This window comes from Myotis daubentonii, chromosome 12, assembly GCF_963259705.1.
Source record: "Myotis daubentonii chromosome 12, mMyoDau2.1, whole genome shotgun sequence".
Classification (NCBI taxonomy): Eukaryota; Metazoa; Chordata; class Mammalia; order Chiroptera; family Vespertilionidae; genus Myotis; species Myotis daubentonii.
The window spans coordinates 53,716,785-53,740,117 of NC_081851.1; the positions used below are offsets into that span (position 1 = coordinate 53,716,785).

The 23,333-nt window shown below is 42.6% G+C and overlaps 1 protein-coding gene across 1 annotated transcript in view; it reads left to right on the forward strand.

The window, feature by feature from the left end:
* The window catches only part of FSHR (follicle stimulating hormone receptor), a 136,777-nt gene extending 114,105 nt beyond the window's left edge, over positions 1–22,672 (forward strand). The window contains exons 5-10 of the mRNA XM_059660769.1: positions 1,627–1,698; positions 2,882–2,959; positions 8,383–8,451; positions 8,564–8,638; positions 16,645–16,830; positions 21,439–22,672. Coding sequence (XP_059516752.1) covers positions 1,627–1,698; positions 2,882–2,959; positions 8,383–8,451; positions 8,564–8,638; positions 16,645–16,830; positions 21,439–22,672 — 1,714 coding nt within the window. The remainder of the gene's footprint in view (positions 1–1,626; positions 1,699–2,881; positions 2,960–8,382; positions 8,452–8,563; positions 8,639–16,644; positions 16,831–21,438) is intronic.
* Positions 22,673–23,333: the final 661 nt, after the last annotated feature.

Consider the following 23,333-nt stretch of genomic DNA (forward strand, 5'->3'; position numbering starts at 1 on the left):
CGCAGGTGCTAGGTATAGTATGTTAACAATCCCTTCCCCCAAATAAAAAGCATTGGAAGACCATCTCAAGGGTGGCTGAAGTACATAATCAAAAGAAGAATTGAGCAAGATGGGTTCTATATAGATCATTGGGAATGAAGAGGGACCAAAAGATTTGAGAACCATTACAGGGAGCCCATAGGAAGAATTCCCTGACTCTTTAAATACAGAGAACAAGACACCAAAGACTACTCTAAAACCATAAGCCCCCAAAGACACAATCCTTCACAATGATGAGAGCACCAGTGAAGGTTCTTTAGACTGAAGCAATCATGACCAACTCTGGCTTAGGAAGCCACACACAGGAAAGGTAAACGGGAGCGGGGAGGTATGGGAAGGATTCTGAGTAACTCACAAGAGTGAGGGAAATGCTGAGGAACAGTGTGTCAGACAACTCTCAGATGTCACTTGAAAGCCTTCTCCACGACTGCTGTGGCACCCAGCTCCACCCAAATGTCAACCAGCTCAATGCAGGTACAAACTGAACAGCACCCAGGCTGGCCTCGTATACCACTCTATCCTGGGGATTACCACTCTTTCATACCACTCTAAGATACCCAGTAGGAACTCACTGGACACTCTCAGTGTGTGAGGCAGAAGCAGAGAGTTAAGACCATCAGGACACATTGGACCAACAGGAAATAGTAGTCTATAGATAAATGCTTTCCCTTGTCCCTTATTCAGAGGAACAGTTCTGAGATCCTTTTTGAAAACTTCTAAATTAAGTCTTTGGCATTATGTACCAGTCACCAATTGTGGTGGCCAACTCAATACCTTATCCTGGTATTACTTATCTTTCCTCCCTCCCTGTTTCATTCCCCCCAAAATCAAACTCTCTGAACTCATATTATCAAATATATACCAACTCTGCAATTTCAGCTGTAGAAATTCACAGACTGTCTCTCAATGGACTCGACTCTAACCAGACTCCAACCTTTTCCCAGGAGATAATTACATGCATACCCTGCTGTGGAGAGGCATGGAACTCATGCTCTAATCTCAACCGAATAATTTGGAATGGAGAAGAGACAGTTCTCCAAAGAATATGAGGAGATTAGAAACAAAAAATGATTTGGGAAAATTTTGTTATCTAGTTGAAAAGCACACACTTTGGTTTGGTTTTAATCATTATTGTTGAAAGTACTACAGATGTCCCCTTTTTCCTCATTGACTCCTTGTGGCCCATACTTGCCCTCTACCCCGGGCCTTCACCATACTATTGTCTGTGTCCATTGGTTATGCATATATGCATATAATTTCTTTGGCTAATCTTTTGGATCATACTGACTTCTTAATCTTAAAGAAAGCAAAAAAGTCTGCATTGTGGCATACTAGCCCCTGAGTGCCTGAGGTGCAAGTTTCTCTTCTCTAAGGATTCAATAGCTCACTAGGTCTTAGTTAAAACCTTAAAATAGAAAATGTAAGCATGATTCATATATATTATGGGATTTTCTGGTACGTTTTTCTAATAGCTCAAAATTAATATTTTAAACATAAAAAGCTTCTACTTTAGCAATTGTTAAAATAGCCAGTTTTATTTTACCTCATTCTCATTTTCTCTCTCTCTCTCTCTCTCTCTCTCTCTAGGTTAATATCCAACACGGGTATTAAGCACTTTCCAACTGTTCACAAGATTCAATCTCTCCAAAAGGTTCTACTGTAAGTTTCTCCTTGAGCGGTTACCAACACTTTACTTGGGAGCTGTCTTGCCCATCAGCCTCTGGGCCTGTAATATGCATTGTTTAGTCTTCATCTTCCAATTATGTTGTTTTGGCTGAGCAGAGATAGGAAGGCAAACAGCGAGTGGCCTTGGTTTTACCTAAAGGCCTCTAATCTCAGTCTGGAGGAAGTCAGCAGGCTCCTCAATAGGACAGGTGTCAACAGAGCCAGCTTGTAGCAAACCAAGCAGTCTCTCCTGCCTTCGCTATTTAGTGCCTGGTATATGGTTTCCCCTGAAACATCCCTGTCTTCCACCATCCTCTCTTCTTCCCCCAAGAATGCCCATGCTGCTCCAGGACTAAAGAAACCACCTGACAAACAAATTCAAACTATATTAGTGACATAATGTATTTGCCTGTTCTCAAGGCACCTGACGTTGAAAGAGGAGGAGAAAGGCAATGTATAATGTGAAGTTGTAAGAATCTGAACAGACCCAGAAGGAAATGGAAATGGTGGCGGGGGGGGGGGGGGGGCGCGGGTACATAGGCAGCTAAGGAGGAAGGAGGGGAAATGGAGATCGGGAGGGACAAAGAAAGATAGAGAATCTCCCAAAATTTCTCAGATTATTCTGAGCAATTTACTACTTCTACGTTTATATGTTAGATCAGACCCCACAGGGAAGACAGAAAAATGAGACTTTCTCCAGCCTTTTGTTCAGGAGAGAAAAACCAATGATAACATTTTCCTGTGACCCCAGGAGAACAGAAGACAGGAAACTGGCATAAGAAGGGGATGGAGGTGGGAGGAAGACGAAGGCCCAACTAAGGTGAATGGGGGAGTTTGGGATGGAGCTGAAAGGTCAGCTTAGGTGTTTTGTCATATTTGAGCAGACACCAGCTGTGGAGACAAGAATAATAAATGTTAGGACCTTAACACAGTGAAATTAGCTGAGAAAACTTCCAAAGAGAACATCTTACATGTATATAATTCCATTGTTAATAACTAATATACTAAAGGTAACTTAGATGTCATTTATTTCCCAAACTTTGAACTCATCATTGTTCAGATATAATGATTGAAACATTACCTCAGCTAAAGACTACGTTATGCCGAGCAACTAAAAGTGGGAAGGTCACATGAGTGGAGCTAATTAAATATCTAATCCATCTGCACTTTCTTCTAGAGATGTTCAAGACAATATACACATCCACACAGTGGGAAGAAATTCTTTCATGGGACTGAGTTTTGAAAGTCTAATTCTGTAAGTAGAGAAAAACAAAATCCAGTGGAGGACCGTTTGGTTTTTCATTTAATCATCTCTCTCATAACAGGATACTCGTTTTTCGTCTGGGTAACTTTGGCATCTCACCATTTAAATTTCTCCCTGGTTCTGTGTTTTTCTCTCATGGCCCATCTTTGCATTTCAGAATCACAACATGGAATCGTGTTAATAATGTATGAAGCTGTGGTGTGATTCAAGTATTTAAAATTGCTCTTTGAATGATGGTCTCCTGTGATGCAACATCTGTTCAGAAGGACAGAATAGCTCACGCATCAATAAAGCTAGTTATTGCCTGGCAAGGCTTTTGTTGCCGAAAGAAAAAGACAGGAAGGAGGCTGAATCCAGGAAGATACGCATCTTCCCTGAGAACTATGCGAAGCAGCTCCATTCAGTCCCACGCTGAGCATAAGATGACTTCTCATTTTCTTGGAACAATCACGTTTTTTTAATGAGCTTGAGTTATTCCCTCTGACTTCTGGGAAAGTTCTTAATGCACTTTGTGTCATTAGTGAACTACCTTCTAATATTCTGTGCCAGGAGCCTGAGTAGCAGTGTTGCCACTTCCCCAGACGGCCAAGAAATAGGGCACTAGGGGCTCCCCAAGTGTTTGTGAGATCCTTGGAAGTCAGATGAACAGATGACTTTTAGGGAACCAGTAACTGCAATTACATCTGTAAGGAAAGCATTTTATCTTTCTATTTCACACATTGTTGTATTATTTTAAAAATATATACATGTGTTTTTAATATGCCAATGTGTACAAAAGGTAAGTTTCAGTCTGGAAAGAATTTTCATCCTTTTCAAAACAATATGACCAGCTGGGGAGAGAGAGAGAGAGAGAGAGAGAGAGAGAGGGAGAGGGAGAGGGAGAGGGAGAGGGAGAGGGAGAGGGAGAGGGAGAGGGAGAGGGAGAGGGAGAGGGAGAGGGAGAGGGAGGGGGAGAGGGAGGGGGAGAGGGAGAGGGAGAGGGAGGGGGAGATGGAGGGGGAGAGGGAGGGGGAGAGGGAGGGGGAGAGGGAGAAATAGTAGAGATAAGCGCATACTTAAGAATAAAGCTAAGCACAGTATTTGATATAAGTTAATTAGAGAAAAAAGGAAAAGGTTTGAAAGAGACTAGCAGAGGAATTGGATGTGAGAAGGAAAAAAATAAAATCAAAGGCATATATTCAGAGTACACAGTATTAGAATAAAAATTATAGATGAATAATACTTAATCCTTTCACTTAATATGTTCTTGGTAATTGGAATGTGTGTGTGTGTGTGTGTGTGTGTGTGTGTGTGTGTGTGTGTGTTGGAATGAGCTGATGAAGATGTGGCAAGTATGAGAGAATGGGAAAGCAAAAGAATTTAACTAAAATACAAACAAAATAAAAGACATGCAAAGTAAAAGCAACTATTCTAAGACTAAAGAAGGAAATTTTATTCTGATTGGCCTGTGATGTGAAGGTTGAAGAAAAAGTTAAAATGAGGAAAAGAAGGTTGAGAAAGGAGGTTGTGTCCAGTTGGGCTTTAAAAGATGAGTGGGGTTAGGCAGAGCAAAGGATAAGCAGCGGAAGCAGAATCATCAAGACCATGGAGGTTAAAAAAGAAAAAGGTAAAAGGAGCTTTTGGAAACTAATGAGTACCTGCCCATTGCGTGTAACACAAACACAACAGAAAAAGGATTCCTGGGCCACAGTACAGAGGGAGAAGATTAGTGACCAATGTAACCAGTTGTTCCTATATGTTGGCATTTCTTAAATCTTTCTCTAAGCATATGTATTATTTTTAAACTCAGTAATTCAAAATTAGTTAATACTATAATATGGCAAATTTATCAATAGAATATCTTTCTAGAAAAGATATAATTAAGCAGGAATGGACTGTCATTCTCACAGTTTTGCACATTAACATATATCTTTTTTGTCCAGAACCTAAGACAGAAGTCAAAGAAAGTATCCTAGCCCTTTTAGCTTTACCTCTCCCCAAGTGGAGGCAAAGAACCTGAGGGAATAAGAATTTATGAAGGATCCTTGCAAACCCAAACCTACAAAAGAAATGTGCATAACGTAACTGCTCTTTCCCAACTCCCTATTCATGGACACTGTGGTTCCTCAGAATTCAGAACATACTTTCCTTTCCAAAGAATTAAAACTTGTCAGATATGTCTCTAAGGATAAAGTCACATCTGTGAGAACAAAATTCATTTTTCTTACTTCAGATGGTTCTTATTCCACAAATAATAGAATAAGAAGATCCATACTCAACACAGCTTAAGATGCCACTTGTTCTTAGTTTGGGTGCCATGACTGTACACAGGAGCACTTCCTCCCACCAGGGACACCCAAGTACATGCAGAAAAAAAAATGCATGACAAATGGCGCTGATGAGTGAAAAAGTTCTCATAGCATTGGCATTTTTCAAAATCCTGAGGCCCTATTCAGATAGATAGATATAGATAGATATAGATATAGATATAGATATAGATATAGATATAGATATAGATATAGATATAGAGATATAGCTATAGCTATAGATAGATGATATAGATATATAGATATAGATATAGATATAGATATAGATATAGATATAGATATAGATATATAGACTAGAGGCCCAGTGCACAAAATTCGTGCATGGGGGGGGGGGGTCCCCTCAGTCTGGCCTGCACCCTCTCACAATCCAGGACCACTGGCTCCTAACCGCTCACCTGCCTGCCTGACTGATCACCCCTAACCACTCTGCCTGCCTGCCTCATTGTCCCTAACTACTCACCTGCCTGCCTGATCACCCCTAACTGCCTCTGCCTCGGCCCCCACCACTGCAGCTTCGTCTGGAAGGATGTCCAGAATGACATCCGGAAGGTCATTCAGCTGTCCAGTCTAATTAGCATATTATGCTTTTATTATTATAGATATAGATATATATACTGATATATATATAGATATATATACTTATAAATATATATCCAATAATGAAGGATTGTCAGTTGACTAGTGCCTTGGGGGAAATAGCAGTAAAAGCCTACCGTGTGGAGGCCTCGAATCCTTCCCCACCACCATCTGCTCCTACAACCCGAGGGTCTGAATGGAGAAAGTACCTAGTTATGGCCAATCAGCAGACTGGCATAATTCAGAAAAAAAATAAGGTTACATGCATGCCAGTTCCCAGCACACCCTGACCACAAGACAGGCTCACTCCTTCCTTCCTCATTGGCTTCCATCTCACCTGCTTGCCTCTCAATGAAGTTCCGTGGGCCAGCACCTTGACTCTGTAGGCTGAAGACAGACTGTTTCTGGAGCCTCCTAACCCTCTACTGAGTGAACACTCAGGGGACACCATGACTTGGTTAATCTTTTGCTGATGCTCTGTCCAGGTTCTCATCATTGCTGTCAGCATTGTTGCTATCATCATCATCATCATCATCTTATTTTAATACCAGCAATACTTCTCTTAAGAGACTAAGAATGTAGTTAATAAATGTTGTCTTCTCTGTGTTAGTTGTTTGAGAGTTGACAGCCTAATGTAAACCCCAGGCTAGGAGTGCTGGACACAGTTTGTTTTTTTGTATGATGATTCACTGTTGACATAAAAAATAACACCACCACCATCACCACCCCATATAATGGTATCTGTTGATTGAGATAATACATTAAGACAAAAGGGCTACTTTGAATATAATCATTCTTTTAAATTGGTTTGTGTATTATTTATTCATAGTGACATCCATTTGTAGGACATATGTGTTCAGAAAATAATATCTATTCTACAGAAAAACAGATGGAGCCCATTTGGATTTACACAGCCCTGTGTTAAATTAAAGGTCAGCCAACCATGGCCCATGAGCTAACGCTGGTTTCTACAAGTGAATATTTTGATGATAGAAGCAATTACATCTAACCTACATTAAGCCAAATGCTATCCCCATGGAAAGAAACAATTACTATTTTTAATAGTAAACCTATATCCCCCCCCCAAAAAAAATGTACTCAATTATTACTATTATATTTTAAATTTGGTCAAAAATTTTGTGGAAATTATTTTATAAGTGAATATTATAATGTATCTATGTAGTAATCCCCATTTTGCCTCTTGGCCCACAAAACCTAAAGTTTACTAACTGGCCCTTGACATAAAAAGTTTGCTGACTCCTGTGTTTGATACAAAAACCCCTAGGGATCCCACAGGTAGGGGCAGCTGCTCCAGCAACTCTCACTCTCTGTGAGGGGCTGACAAAGAAGTCAGGAGGCTGGATGTGCCTGGGCCAGGCTTTCTCCTGGGTAGGGGATGGGCTGGCAGGATATGGGGGGAGGTGCATTGCTACTCCTAAACCTTCAGAAGCCACCAATTGAATGCTAATGCTTTAAAAGATTTATCTTGCTCAGGTCTGGATTTTTCAGCTAAACTGGCTTCCAGGAGGAAGAAAAAGATCATAGTTGTTCTCCTATGATTATCGGCGCCTTCTAGCGATCCATTGCAGTCTAGAAGCTAGCATCCCGAGTATGCAGGAGCTTCTCTGGGCCAGCTTGTGAACAGTGTTATTTGTAAACCCACTAAGCCCCACAGGGAAAAGAACCTGACAGCACATCAAAAGCAGGTGGTCAGAGGCTCTTTGGGCTAAGCTCTCCCGCCCTTGGATTTTAGTTTTGTCTCCAGATCCACCCAGGAACACAGCAATGCAGAGCTGATGGCCCAAGGTGTCCCTGGGTTCCCTGTCCAGGGAAACCTGCTCACTGACCTTTGCACAGTCAGGATGCCTGTTCCACATCCAGCCTCCTCCATGCTCACTCACACCACCTCACCTCGCCACAACCCACAGTGTCTGTAATTGATTTCTCTTCCTTTCTGGCTTAACCCAGAGCCACCTCCACAAACCTCCAATAACCGGGTCCCTGTGGGTTACAGGAGATGTTCAGGTTGTGTGACAGCTTAATTAGATCACTTTGTGATGACAGCCAGGCATGCTGCTGTGGGTGAGCATGGGTAAGAGGCTTAAGGCCTCAGAGAAAGGTGATACAAAATGTTCGCTGTCTTATAAACAGTTGTTCAGTCGTCGTTTGATTTCTGTCCTTCGGGAGGAGGATTTCCATCAGCTCCCCCATGGCATCATCTCTGCACGCAAATGATGTGTGCCAAGACCTTACAGGATCCAGGCTGCTATGCCTAAGTGTGCCTTTTCAAAATCAAATTTCATTTATTTCTCTGAATAGGTAATACATGCACACAATGCGAATGTCAAACATTTCAAAAGGTTATGCAGTGATAAATCAGTCTCCCGTCCACCCCATCCCCAAGCCTTAGGGTGTCATTGTATTTCTGTCACTAACCTGCACTGTCTGACCTTGCCCCAGTGCTTCCAATTATGAAACCTTGTATTGTTTGCATCTGACATTATTGGTTTTTTAATGGGCCTTTTATTTCAGATGGCTGAGTAAGAATGGGATTGAAGAAATCCACAGCTGTGCATTCAATGGAACCCAACTAGATGAGCTGTAAGTAGCCCTTGACTATTCTTCCAGGCCATTGAGAGGGAAATGGCTCTTAGAACAGTGATGTTTATGTGGCTTTGTGTTTCCCTTCTTCTTTCCTCCACTCCATCCCTAGGAATCTAAGTGACAACAACAATTTGGAAGAATTGCCTAATGATGTTTTCCAGGGAGCCTCTGGACCAGTCATTCTGTGAGTAGCTTGTCCCATTACCATGCACAAGAGATCAGCGTGTAAAAATAAGTTAGAAGTCAACTTTCTCCAATTCATAAAAGCTTCAAGATAGGGCTGGCAATCCAGGTCAATTTTGATCTGTCATCTGCAAAATATAGGGATAATTTAGGGCTGGTCCACATTCTAACTTTCAGTGATTAACAACATTTAAGGAGCATTTACCAAGTCCCAGTGTTTTAAAAGTGTAAAATGCCTTTTCTAATTTAGTCCTTATAATAACCTCTGCAGTAGACCCTACTAGTCTCATTTTAGAGAAGGAAAAACTGGCTTCCCTGGAGGGGTTAACTAACTCATCCACAGTCGCGCAAATTTTAGGGCAGGACTTTAACACCAAACTGGTCTGACTCAGTACAGACTCCTAACCACTCTGCCAGATTCCTCTTCCCTGGAAGGGAGAGCACATTCCTTCCTTATCCAAAATGCACAGAACTTTTCCTCACCCAGTGAGACACACACACACATCCATTTTTGAATCCTTGCTACCTCAATTCCAGATCTCCTGGGATTCATTCAGTGCCTCATAGTCCTGCATCAGCACCTTTGTCTCTATTGTTGCTTCTACATCTCCCTCTCTCCCTCCAGGAGTGACTTTCCCTTATTCTCTTCTCATCTGCCTCTGCCCTTCCACAGGGTCATCCTAATTCCCACCTCTTCCCTCGGCCAACAGTGAATTCTTCCTTCTGTGACTCCCACAGCCTTCATGGCTGCAAGGACCAAAATCTGCAAGAGCTTTTAGAAAATGTGTTTTCCAGGGCTCTAAGCAAGACCTACTACACCTACTGATGAATTTACTATAGGAAGAAAGAAGGAACCCAGAAGGAAGGAGTCAGATGCAAGAAGAAATAATGAGAAAAAAAAACAGATAAACACATGAATAAATCTAAAGGTTTTCTAGGTGATCCTATATAGCTGTCTAAGGTCAGTGAGCATCTGGCAGCCACTCGTCTACCAGTATACCTCTTATTCAGCAGTCAGTATAATATACTATGTGTGGTTTCCTACCTATCACCTGTCAACATCACTTTCATTTTCACCAAAAAGCTTATATTCTTCTTCTGGCTGGAACTTATGTATCTTCTAGGTTCTTTTCCCTATTTGGGCTTAGTGTGTTTACAAATAACACTAGACCCTATAGCAGTGATGGCGAACCTATGACACGCGTGTCAAAGGTGACATGCAAACTCATTTTTTTGGTTGATTTTTCTTTGTTAAATGGCATTTAAATATATAAAATAAATATCAAAAATATGTCTTTGTTTTACTATGGTTGCAAATATCAAAAAGTTTCTATATGTGACACGGCACCAGAGTTAAGTTAGGGTTTTTCAAAATGCTGACACGCCGAGCTCAAAAGGTTCGCCATCACTGCCCTATAGGGTGAAGCAGAAATTCATAAAATGGTTGATATTGATGACAAAGGATGTGTTGTAACCAGTACATGAGACTCTGCCTCTTTGAAGAAAAAAAGTTCAAAGAAATATAAGCAAAAGGAAGAAGTGTGAGCATGATGAAAGGGGAGGTGCCAGACAGACTACCTGGGTTTAAAGCCAGTTCTTTCCCCTCTGCAAGCCGTCATTTCCTCACCAAAATAAAGTGGCAAAAACTATATAATACCTTATTCCTAATACTATTGGAGGCTTAACAATATCATATATGTACGTAAATGTGTGTATGTGTATATTTATATATTCACTTGTTGAACAGGTGGATGTTAAGAACCAGCCCTGTGCCATACACCCTATATAGTGCAGGAGACAAAAGAAAGCTCCTTCTCACAGAAAGCTTATATTCTCATAATGGCCAGTCAGACCCTAACTAAGCATATAACAATACATCAGGCCATGATGCATGCTATTAACACCAAATAGGAAAGAGCATAACAAATAAAGAGTTCCCGGCATAGTCCATGGGCCCAATTACACAAAGTACTTAGAACTTGTAATGCTTAATTAATGTTTCCTATTCTTAGCGTACTCGGAAGATAAATAAACTTAGAGAAAGTGCTCTGGACATCTCTGACAGCCAGAAAAGCAGTTTGTCAATTCACATAGCTAAAATCCCTAAGATGCTTGAATGTTCCTAAAGGTACCTCCCTCTGTTATGGCCGAACATACCTGTGATAGGAAGGATAGCTTTCCATATGTCACCTGTACCAGGTGCACTATTAAGTCATAGCACCTTCACCACTGACTGCTACCGAGAACATTCAAGTTGGACAGAATCCCCAACTCGCTCGTTATCCTGGGAAGTGACCTGCTAAGATCACACTGCCACCATAAGCCACAGAGCTTGGACCAGAACTAGGTCTTCTGCCTCACGTGCCATGTATGCCCACAATCTCATGTTACCTCAAGTACAGAAATATATCTAATTAGATAAGGCCCCCGCCATTGGCTGCGAACTAAAACAGAGGAGGGAATAATTATAAATACCAGGCTCCCAGCCCAAGAACATACACACAGCACAGAAGACTGTCTCCTGTGGCTGTACAAGCCGGTCCCAGGCTGAGGCACAGTGTGTGCAGTGTGTGCTCTCAGAGGGTCTGATGGAGAACACGTCGGAGGCCACCCGCTGCCTGACCACATGGCCGGCAAGAAAAGGGATGTCACCACCACAGGCAGCTGTGGAGGGTCCTCAAGTTACAGGCCCATTTTTCACCCTTTTTACCATAGGAACATACCTGGCCAAAAAGAAGTAAATGAAATTTACAGAAAATCCAAAGGAACTATGAGCACTTGCCATGACTTAAAAGGGTAAAGAATGATACTGCATTCCTCCGCCTTTCAATCTCAATGCATGAGCATATATATGCAAGATCCTGGCCAAGATCTCCGCCTATCCTATAGTAATTGCTAGTATCCTTCTCCTCCCTTTAGAGGGAAGAAGATTGATCACCTTAACATCAAGGCTCCTATTCTGGGGCTTTTAGGTTAGCCCACAGATGTCTTTCCAGCCTCTCTGCTTGCTGACCTAGGACTATGGCCTTTCCCATCTTCTACTAGTGCAACCTGATGTGCCAACCCAAGCTAAACCCTGGCCTGGGAGCTACTTGGTAAGGTATGTGCAGAAGACCTGCCCACTCCAGGTGCTGTGGGTTGATGGGTAGGAGAAGGAGTGTGCACAGACTGCTCAGCCCACAGGAGATGCCACCCAGGCTAGTGCCGGGACTGTGCCTTGGGTCAGATTCCTCTCCCTGCCAATGAGACTGTGATATGGATATTTGCATGCAGGGGGTTTACTGGGAAGTGCTTGATGGAAGAAAACTCAGGCAAAGAGGGAAGTTGACAGCAATGCATTTGCAACAGAGGCCTCAGCTGATCCCACAGGGAGCTCTGGAGTTAAGATGGCCCTGCAAAGTTGTACTGGATTAAGGCAAGGGGCCAGTCCTCTTCATCAGCAGTTACAGGGTGCAGGCTGTCCCTGGGCAGGAGCCAAATCTTGGGTAAGTCAAACAAGGGCAATTCCCAAAGTAGAGCTCAGCTATGAGCCATCTCAGCAGTGAGATGGTGCACAACTGCCCTCAAGCAGTGGTTCTAAATTTGACCATACATCAGACTCACCCGGAGCGCTGGGGAAAGCCTCGAGAGCGGATCCCCACACCCAGAGTTTTTGATTCAGCAAGTCAGGACTAGGGGGGAGGACAGCTGACATTGCTGGTCCTCACAGCACAGAACCACTGCCTTTGCACCAATGTTGGGGCATGAGAAGCCTCGCCCTGTTTCTATACATTCTCTTCCATGAGCCAGCGGTGTGAATCTTCCTCCACAACAGCAGGCATGTGCAAGGAATCCTAAGGGAGTTCAGGGGAGGGCACCCAAACAATGAGAACTCCTTTCCTGAAGGCAAAAATGTTAGTTGAGTGTAAAACAGGGAGCCTCTGGACACCCGAGGGTACAAGGGCGAGATGTTCCATTGCAAAGAGAAATAGATTCAGAGAAAGCCAGGGGCACACAGACAAGCTGCATCGGGTTTCAGAGGAGCAGCCTAGCATCCTGATTTCCACCTCATGAGTCTTGACCTTGAACGCCAGTGGCCATCTGAGTTTTCACCTGATATTCTGAACTCACTCAAGTTTGTTTTCTTAAGCAATCAAGTAATTGCTGTTTCTTTAGGAAACAGTTTCCTGTGGGAAAATTTTAATGCATTGCCTTTGCAAGCTGGAGCCAGTACAATCATATTCTGATAGTTTATCAAATTGATTTGGCTATAGTTCAGATTCATTTGATAGTTGAGATTCAAACACTGAGTTATTTGTATAAGAAAGATTCTCTTCCATTACCAGTGTACCCACAGTCCTATAGACAGTAAATTGCCTTTTCATTCCGCCTGGGATCATGAAAGAGAGGTCTTCTAACCATCTGTCAGTGTAGTACACACCAGAAATGTGCTGGCACTTATGGAAATGATTGACCTATAATAACATCTTTGCTGGGAAAAATAGAAATTGTTCAAATCAAATTTGTGGCGCTAGCTATAACACACTTTATTAAACGGGGCACAAAGCACAATTTAACTCCTGCCTCTCCTGACTCAGCGTCTTATTACTGACTGCTGTCTCCCTCTCCACTTCACATCTCAAAATCAAGAATCCTAACAATGTTGAAACAGTTTAGGATTACTAAATCTCTTCAGCGCCAGCCATCATCCATGAATACTCCCATTGGTACATGTCAGGATTTAAATTCTCAAAACCAGTCACTGCCAGAACGTAGCATGTGCTGAAATGTTAACCAGAATGGCATCTTATGACTGCAGCCATTAAACCAACCATGAAGATGAGGATTAAAAACACCAGCCCACCCAAGACTACCCCTGTCCCCTTGCCCAGCCCACCATCCCTATACATGTCAGCAATAAAGCAACTATTAATTGAGCATATTAGGCCTTACAGGTTATACATGTAGTAGATGTTGATTGAGTACCTACTATGTGTCTGATACTATGTTAGGTATAGGGGATAAAGGGACTTAAAAACAAATAGTACCTGCACTGAAGTATCCTGTAGAGGGACAAATGTCACTGCCCAGAACAATAAGCTCTGCAGAAATTGTCACAGGTTATAGTAGCATCGCAGGTGTCCAATAAATCTCTGTCATGTGATACAGTGACTTTTAACAGATGAAGCGACAGTGGGTGGGAAGGTGAGCTCTTAGCTTATGCCTAAACTTCTGCATCAGCCTTTGTCTCCTTCCTATCTTCAATCCTTTCTCCTTCTGACTCATTTAACAAGTATTTATGAGCACCTACTATATGCCAGGCTCAAGGTTCTCAAGATTAATCTTATAAAAACACAGCTTTCAATAAGCCATTTTTCAGCTTATATAAATTCTAAACTCTGATACCTGGCTTTTAAGATTCAAATCCCATCCTGTGGTTCCCCCCTTTCATCCAGAATAATTAATCTTAGTTGCCCAGAATAATCCTTCTGAAAACCTTTCACTGCCACACTTGGTGCTCTGGGCCTCTCAACAAGCCTACCTTATCCTATAATCATAATAACCTACTTCCATGAGATGTGAATAACTGATAATGTCTTATTTTGTTACTCCCCCAGGGATGTTTGCATCCTAAGAGTGGAAAGTGCTTTTACACAGGAATTAAAACCTAACATTAGATTTCCAGGCCACAGGGAAGAATCATAGCCAGGGAATGGACTGTGTGTGTCTGTGTGCCCATGTGTTTGTATTTGTGTGTGTGTGTGTGTGTGTGTGTGTGTGTGTGTGTGTGTGTGTGAGAGAGAGAGAGAGAGAGAGAGAGAGAGAGAGAGAGAGAGAGAGAGAGAGAGAATATTATCTGTTGCTAAGTGTCAAATCACACGGAACAGTATCCTCTTATCTTTATCACTGCTGACATAAATTTCTATGAACTTTTCTTACTCCATGGAGAAACCAGAGAAATATTTCTCTGCCAGTCCAAAATGTAGAAGTCTTGAAAGTTTCCATGTCTGCTAACTTCAGCAAGTATCCAGTAACCTTTAAGCAAACACATCTACAAACACTTTTATTTCCCAACCACCCAGGAACCACTTTTACTAAAGTCTTTTGCTTTATCAAATTCTTGAAGTGTCTACCAACCATTCCCTCCTTTCAACATCAACCAGGAGAAGATCTGGGTGCCAGGACTTTGACAAGATGCCTTAGTCTCATGGCAACAAAGCCACCTGGTGCAAATGACAGCAGCTCACAGATTCTGCAGCTGAAAAGGAGGAATCAGCTGACTCCAGAACACTGAGCAGACAGAAAGGCACCAGAGCTTCCCTAATAGGTTCCCAATCAAACACCAAGGCATTGGATTGCATTCACGTCAACCCACCCCACACATTATCCTATTTATTCTATCTCCTTGTAAACTGCGCAAGGTTGCTCCTTTCCTGGTGCCTTTGATGCTGTCAGTCACAAACAGCTGCCTGCTGCAGAAACACCCTTTTGCTGAGCTCCCTTTAAATCCAGATTTCCTCTCTCAGTCTATGTTGCATATTTCTTTTTTTTTTAAATTGCTCCCCTGTAAGACTTGCTCCAGCCTCTCATTGTTATTATGATGCTGAGGCATCTCTGCTCAAGTATCTATTGAGTAGATTTCATGAGCACAGCCATGTGCCAGATATGATGTAGCACACAAAAATATCTTAATAATCCCTGCTCTTAGAGCATCTGAAGTCTGGCCGAGGAGACAAAACAAATATACATGAAAAGTCAAACAATATGAAAGCATAGAAGAGATAATACAAGGTACACGATTCTTTGTAATTGCTAGAGGTTAGAAGACATCACAGATGACTGGGGTAATCTATTTATTCCCTTCCCCAATCCTTCAGTGTTACTCCCCAGCCTATCTTCAAACAAAACAACCATTTCCTGGGTGCTTGCAATGTGAAAGGCACTGTTTGGAATGCAAGGAACCCTCTGCCCTCTAGGAGAGATAAAATGCAAATACAAAGAGCTACTTTATAAAGCAAAAGATAGTAAGTGGTGAGAGAAGCAGAAAGCTTACAAACCTAATGCTATTGTGCTCCTCCTGGCTTTCAAGGAAAAATACTTCTACAACTGGTAAAAGTGATCGAGATGATGGAATCACTGAGACTTCAATGGGAGTGTGCTTTGGTTTGCCACTGCTGCATAAAAACTACCCTAAAACTTAGTAGCTTAAATTGTTCCACTTTGCTCACAATTTTGTGTTTCAGAAATCTTGCTGTTTTGTCTCTGATCATGTGATGTGTGAGAGAGAAAGAGATTTATTAATTTATGGATAATAGCTGCTAGCCACGTGCTGTCTTTTGCCCAGGAAGTTCTTCGTGTATTTTATTTAGCTCATTTAATTCTCACAACAACCTTCAGAGGTAGATATGATTATTATCATTCCTATTTTATAACTGAGGAAATTGAAACATGGAGAAGTGACATTAGAGCAAGGCCATAAATCTGAAAGGTAGAGGGGCAGGATACATATGCAGGCAAGTCATTGCCATTTTGACTTTGTGCTGAGAGTGTCTCTACTACCCACCAGACTCCTCTTCCCCTTACAGTGTATTCTCTTCTCACCCTTTTCTGATATTTGGCCATAGATTCCACCCCAGCTTATCAGAACTATTTTTAAGCTGGTTTCACAGTGGGAAGGAGATTATCAGAATCCCTCACTTCTATGCAAATTTGTTGGTCTATTCTATAGACTGTAGAAAGGGAGAGGGCTACATTTAAGCCCCAGATCAGCCAGGATGAAAGTATATTCAGAATTCAATGTGTCCTGTTACTTAAGTCCTCCTACCACAAACACAAGGGTCAGGGCTTCTACTGAACCAAATTCCTGTTAACAGAATATTGATCTGACCGAGGTATGTTGGATGAATTGGAGTCTCCCTCCTCACCCATGTAAGAGGATCACTGCTGTGTCTGCTATTTTGCCTGTTAATGGAGCAGAAAATTTTAGACCCATGGTAATCAGGTTATGTTTACTTTTTCTCTTTTTAGAGATATTTCAAGAACCAGGATCCATTCTCTGCCTAGCTATGGCTTAGAAAATCTTAAGAAGCTGCGGGCCAGGTCAACTTACAACTTAAAAAAGCTTCCCAGTCTAGAAAAGCTTGTTGCACTCACGGAGGCCAGCCTCACCTACCCCAGCCACTGCTGTGCCTTTGCAAACTGGAGACAGAAAATGTGAGTCTTCTCCTGCCCACCCCGTGAGCCTTGCTTGGGAGTTCTCCAATGCAGAAGTTGGTCCACAACTTCTATGTACCTGTGGCATTAAGAGAATCCACTAGAAGCGAGATCTTCCTGATGAAAGCCCTTAGACATATTCTAGATCAAAGCCTCAGTATTGTGGAGGGTTTCCAGTTTCTCTGAAAATGGGCTCACGGAAGAAGGCTACCCCCATGGTAGACTACCTACCAAGTGTTAAATGAGGTAACATGAAAAACACCAAGTGTAGTGCCTAACACATGGCTGATGCTAAATTAATATTTCTTCCCTTTTTCCTCTAAATATGGATTTATCCTTCAAGTCCCAACTCTTTGCCCCATAAGTGTCCCAGGAACCACCAAAGTCAACTTTGGAGGGAAGAAGCATAAAGACCACACCAGAGACTGATGCACACACATCCATGGCACATCCCAGCCACGCTAAACCTCTCTAATCCATCTTTGGCTTTTAGCACCTCACAGGGAGAACAAAGTTTGGGACATCTGTTCATTTGGCTTTCAAGGTTGGTCAGATTAAAAAAAGTGATCCCAATAGAGCCTAGAAGATAACTGGACAAAGACAAAAAAATGAAATAATCATTGCCAGGATCTGGAGAGAGTGAAGAGGGAATACTGTGGAGCTTGCACATGTTCCAGACATTCAAAGGATCCACTGGAGATAGAATTATGGGATACCAGGATTTCCCTGGGCTCTCACCCACCCCTGAACCGATACAATCCACAGCATGCACTACACTCAATCACGTGATACCTTGTCACCACTTTTATATGGTAGCCCAGCACTGATACAGCTTTATGGTGCTGTTATTTCACTTTTTTAAAAATATATTTTATTGATTTTTTACAGAGAGGAAGGGAGAGAGATAGAGAGCTAGAAACATCGATGAGAAACATCGATCAGCTGCATCCTGCACACCTCCTACTGGGGATGTGCCCGCAACCAAGGTACATGCCCTTGACCGGAATCGAACCTGGGACCTTTCAGTCCACAGGCCGACGCTCTATCCACTAAGCCAAACCGGTTACGGCGTTATTTCACTTTTTAATGCGGTGTCCTCTATTATGCAACTTTTAACGTGCATTGACCTGCTCATGTAGACACATTGTCTGCTCAAAAACAAACAAACAAAAAAAAAACTACAAACAAAACATCTTAAAGTGGTTTTGAAGTAAATAGAGGTTCACCCTCAGACCCATCTGAAAGATTTTCAGGAAAGGGATCCCTTTTCAGAATTTGCATGCAAATTCACTGGGAAACAATCCAGTACTGGACACTCCTCACCAATTAGCTCAAGGGCCAGGGAATTTCTTCCAAATGACTAAAATTCTTAAGGGCTTGGGCTGAGGCAGGAGGCTTGCCTCTTTTATATTCCACACAAGAGTTGTTCTAGCCAGGGCAAGAAATATACCAATTCACTGCCAAAATCCTGGAACTGAAGGCCTCTCGGGCGAAATCTCAAAGGATATTAAGATCACTGCAAGCACAGCACATGGTATGTTGTTGGGCCCCATGCCAATATGCCACAGGAATATATATTATCTACTATGTTGCTCCTACTCCTCTGGTCTTGCCGCCTGCTATAGTGTACATGTAGCCTCAGGGCTCTCCCAACCAGAAATCTCCAGGGTGGCCTTGCACTGTCCCATCACTGGGATCCTTCCCTGGTCCCTCCAGCCACTCAGTTCTCACCCTTTCTAGGTCCCTATGGTAACTTGCCATCAGAGCCCATCGGGTACAGCAAAGGAGAGGCCCATGCCTCTTCTAAAAAAAAAAAAAATGCCAAAACAAAAGAAAATAGCTGTGGGTGTTTAGTCTTTAATTGGCACATTTACACACACAAAAACAATGTAGTTATGCTATTCAGAAGATAACCACAGGATATTTTTAATGGTGTCATTTCATTGTATACCATATTAGGTGTAGTTTGGTAATGAGATTCGAGTTCAAAGTTGTAGGATGAAATTGTTCTTCCAGTCCTCATTTGGAAATGCCCAAAGTGTAAATATTAGGCCCTCATGACTGTGAGGTTTTGGTCAGTGGCCCTCCTGGCCTCTCACCGAAAGAATTTGTTAACCACACCCCTCATCTGTTACTGAACCAGTTAGTTCCTTGTCATAGTTATACTTAGCTTGCACTGTTATTTTGTTATTATTTAATTTCTCTCATATCTAGGCCTTTTCTTCACAGCTATCTTTTTAACTGATGCACAATGACATATGCCTCTAAGTGCCCACAGAGGGCCTAGACCCCAGCATGATAGTAGCCACTATCATCTGTCTTCTTACTGCTGATACTTGCTGAGGGCTCACTGCCAGGCACTGTAATGCTTTGCACCTTTATCTCATTTAATTCTCACAAAGGTAACAGTGCTATTTCTATTCCTTTCCCACAGAGACAGAAACTGGGGCTCAGAGACAGTAAAGAACTTAACTAGCACCAACCAAACTCAGATCCAAACCCTCTGGTCTATGTGTCTCCAAAGCTCAGGCTCTGGGCCACCCCACCATGCACTTCCCAAATCTCTGCTCATTGATTTATCAGGGTCTGAGAGTACCACTTTCTCAACTGACCCTAAACTAAATTCCCAACTCTCTGATTCTTAGAATTTGCAAAAAGACTGCAGGGGCAAGATATTGTTTCCCTCGTTTCCATCTTTGTTTTTACTCTTTTCTCAGAGACATGCATTGTTTACCTTTTCTGCACTCATGTTGTTGGGTCACTTCTATTTGGGGAAATGAAAGTATAAATATTTAAAATATATTGGTAGTGTTATCAACAGTAGGAATCTTCCCAGAATCCAACATCAGCCCCGGGAAGTGAAGGCTGTCTCTAGATGGTTAAGCCAGATTTGTTCCAATGAACAGATTAGAGTCTACAGAAACCAGATTACTTACTTTCTGTTCGTAGATTGTGTTGTCACTGATCCAATGACAGCAGTGACAGGGTTTGGGAGTCAGAAGTTAGAATAAAGAGCACAGAGTATTCTCTTGCCCCCTCTATGCCTATCTCTGAGTTTGCATCGCCTTTCTTGTAAGATCTCTGACTAAAACAAAAGATTTTCTGTGCATTTTCAATTACATGTATGTGAACTGTGGAGCCCCCTTTGTGCCATCCATGACTGATGTGAGAAGCCCTATTACTCTCTAAAACAAAAGATGGCACAGTCTCTAACAACAACCAAAAAAGAGAGAATCCTTTGGGCCAAGAGAAAATGATTTCCTGGCAAACCAACTCACTTCTCAGAGGAAGAAAAGAGAGGAAAGGATTCTCCCTAACAACCCTGCTCCTAGACATTAGGTGGGGAGTCAGTCTTTGCAGGTTGGGACACTTGGCTGCACTCACCCTTGACTTTCAAATGGTATTTCTACTTCCTCCACTCCCTCAGCCATTCTCTCCTTCTTATGAGGGTCTTTGAAGAGTTTTAACACTCGCTTCCCGCTCACATGAAACTATGTTAAGGTTTGAGAGAAAGGCAGTCATTTACGTTGCTGTGAGCTTGTCCCTTTGGGAGGGAGGGAGTTAGGGAACAGCATAGTGCTGGTGATTCTGATTATCAGCCAATACAAACTCAAAGTCCCCAGTTCCATCGTAAAAGAGACCCAGTGTGAAACATCCCCATTCCTTTGAAGCCTTCACTTCAAAACAGAACTGTTACCCTCTCTGTCTCTACCTGTGCAATTCACCTGTCTGGGTAGAATATTTCTGACCTGGCTGTCATTCACATCACTTATGAAAGTCCCCCTATCCTGTTGACAAGGCCTCTTGTACATTTGGGTATAAAAGGAAAACTGAGTTTGAAAAGTGAGCCCAAGAAGAGCCAGCTCCTAGGAGATGACTTACAATCTTGGGATAAATCAGGGCCTCTTGCAACCTGCATTTGCTCTTTGGCACATTCACTAAGGAACAATTTAATATGAGAGAGCCAGGTTTACTCTGTGGACAAATGCATGTCTGAAGCCTACTGTGGCCCCTGGAGAGTGAGATAATAATAGGAGCCTCAGTAACATTTCAAGCAAATTAGCAGGTCTCCCAATACACTAAGTATCAAGGAGCCAGGGACGGGGGCTGGCTGGGAACTAACCACAGACAGATCCTCCAATTTATGTAGATAAAAGAAGCAAGTATGTTCTCATTTGAGTCAGAAAACTGTCCAGCGACCTGAGTACAGAGTATAGGAATGGGAATAGACACTACTCGGGCATATTAAAAGATAGCTGAATGGAGATGGGGGAGGGAAGAAGTAGAGTTGATATGAAATCTGTAAATTATTTGCACTTAACAGCAAAGGCTTAGCTAGTCCCAGGCGCCTTCCTCCCCACATTCAGGTTGTGGCCAGATGGTTTCCCCAGTGGGCCATCTAACTCTAGGAATATATACATGAGTTGTTCTGCTCATTTACAGTAAGCAGCATTAACCCTTGATCTCAGCCTCAAGGGCAGACAGACTGGTAGAAAGGGGGGAAATCTCAGAAAGAAACCCCATCATCCCTACCCTATGCAAAGACAGTGATATATCTGCCATTTTGGATCCAGGATGCTGATTCTATTCCTTTGTGTATTTTTCTAGTTCTGAGCGTCATCCAATTTGCAACAAATCTATTTTAAGGCAAGAAGTTGATGGTATGACTCAGGCTAGGAGTCAGAGAATCTCTTTGGCAGAAGATGATGAGTCCAGTTACGCCAAAGGATTTGACATGATGTATAGTGAATTTGACTATGGCTTATGCAGTGAAGTGGTTGATGTGACTTGTTCTCCTAAACCAGATGCATTCAATCCATGTGAAGATATCATGGGGTATGATATTCTCAGAATCTTGATATGGTTTATTAGCATCCTGGCCATCACTGGGAACATTGTGGTGCTGGTGATTCTGATTACCAGCCAATACAAACTCACAGTCCCCCGGTTCCTAATGTGCAACCTGGCCTTTGCCGATCTCTGCATTGGAATCTACCTGTTGCTCATAGCATCTGTCGATATCCACACCAAAAGCCAGTATCACAACTATGCCATTGACTGGCAGACTGGAGCAGGCTGTGACGCAGCCGGCTTTTTCACTGTCTTTGCCAGTGAGCTCTCAGTCTACACGCTAATAGCCATCACTCTGGAAAGATGGCACACCATCACCCATGCCATGCAGCTGGAATGTAGGGTGCAGCTCCGCCATGCTGCCAGTGTCATGCTGGGAGGCTGGATCTTCGCTTCTGCAGTCGCCCTCTTTCCCATCTTTGGCATTAGCAGCTACATGAAGGTGAGCATCTGCCTGCCCATGGATATTGACAGCCCCTTGTCACAGCTCTATGTTCTGTCCCTGCTTGTGCTCAATGTCCTGGCCTTTGTGGTGATCTGTGGCTGCTACATTCACATCTATCTCACAGTGAGGAACCCCAACATCGTGTCCTCCTCTAGTGATACCAAAATTGCCAAGCGCATGGCCGTGCTCATCTTCACAGACTTCCTCTGCATGGCACCCATCTCCTTCTTTGCCATCTCTGCCTCCCTCAAAGTGCCCCTCATCACCGTGTCCAAGTCAAAGATTCTCCTGGTCCTGTTCTACCCCATCAACTCCTGTGCAAACCCTTTCCTCTATGCCATCTTCACCAAGAACTTCCGCAGGGATTTCTTCATTCTGCTGAGCAAGTTCGGCTGCTGTGAAATGCAAGCCCAGATTTACAGGACAGAAAACTCATCCAGTGCCCACAACTCCCATCCAAGGAATGGCCACTGCCCTACAGTTCCCAAGGTCACCAATGGCTCCAATTACACACTTGTCCCTCTAAGCCATTTAGCCCAGAAATAAAACAATGTGTAAATATAACCAAGTGTGGAATGATAACTGTCTTGCCTCTGAAAACTATGCCATGGAAAAGCTGACGGAGTGTTTCCACATACTTCATCTAACTTTATTTTCCTTGCTTACCTAACAGGTAAATTAGTTGGGAACTGTTAACTCCATATGATATATTAGGAAGCTGAAGTATTAATAACAATATTAATAATTAAAATAATACAATACTACAAAATCACATTTCTTTTGCTCTTCATAATGTTCACAGTGCTTTTGTTCAGACCACCTCAACTGATCCCTATAAAAGTCCCATTAAATAGGCAGAACATGGGTTATTCTTGGAGTTTTTCAGATGAGGAAATCAAGGGGTTAAGTGACTCAAAGGGTTAAGTGACTTGTTCAAAATTGCTTGGCTTGTAAGAGGTAGAGCCCGGATTGGGTGTTCTGACAACCAGAAAACTTCCAAAAGCAGCAGCACAATATTCATTCATTCATTCATTCATTCATTCAACAAATATGTATGGAGAACTCACATGATGGCTTTGTAATGTGTCAAATTGGATAGGCTGAACTACATTTCCCAGAATTCCCTGCCTTATGTTTCCTACTAGGGTGGGCCACAAGGAGGATTCTTGGAAAAACAGGAGAACAGCAAGGATGAAGCAGCCATTTG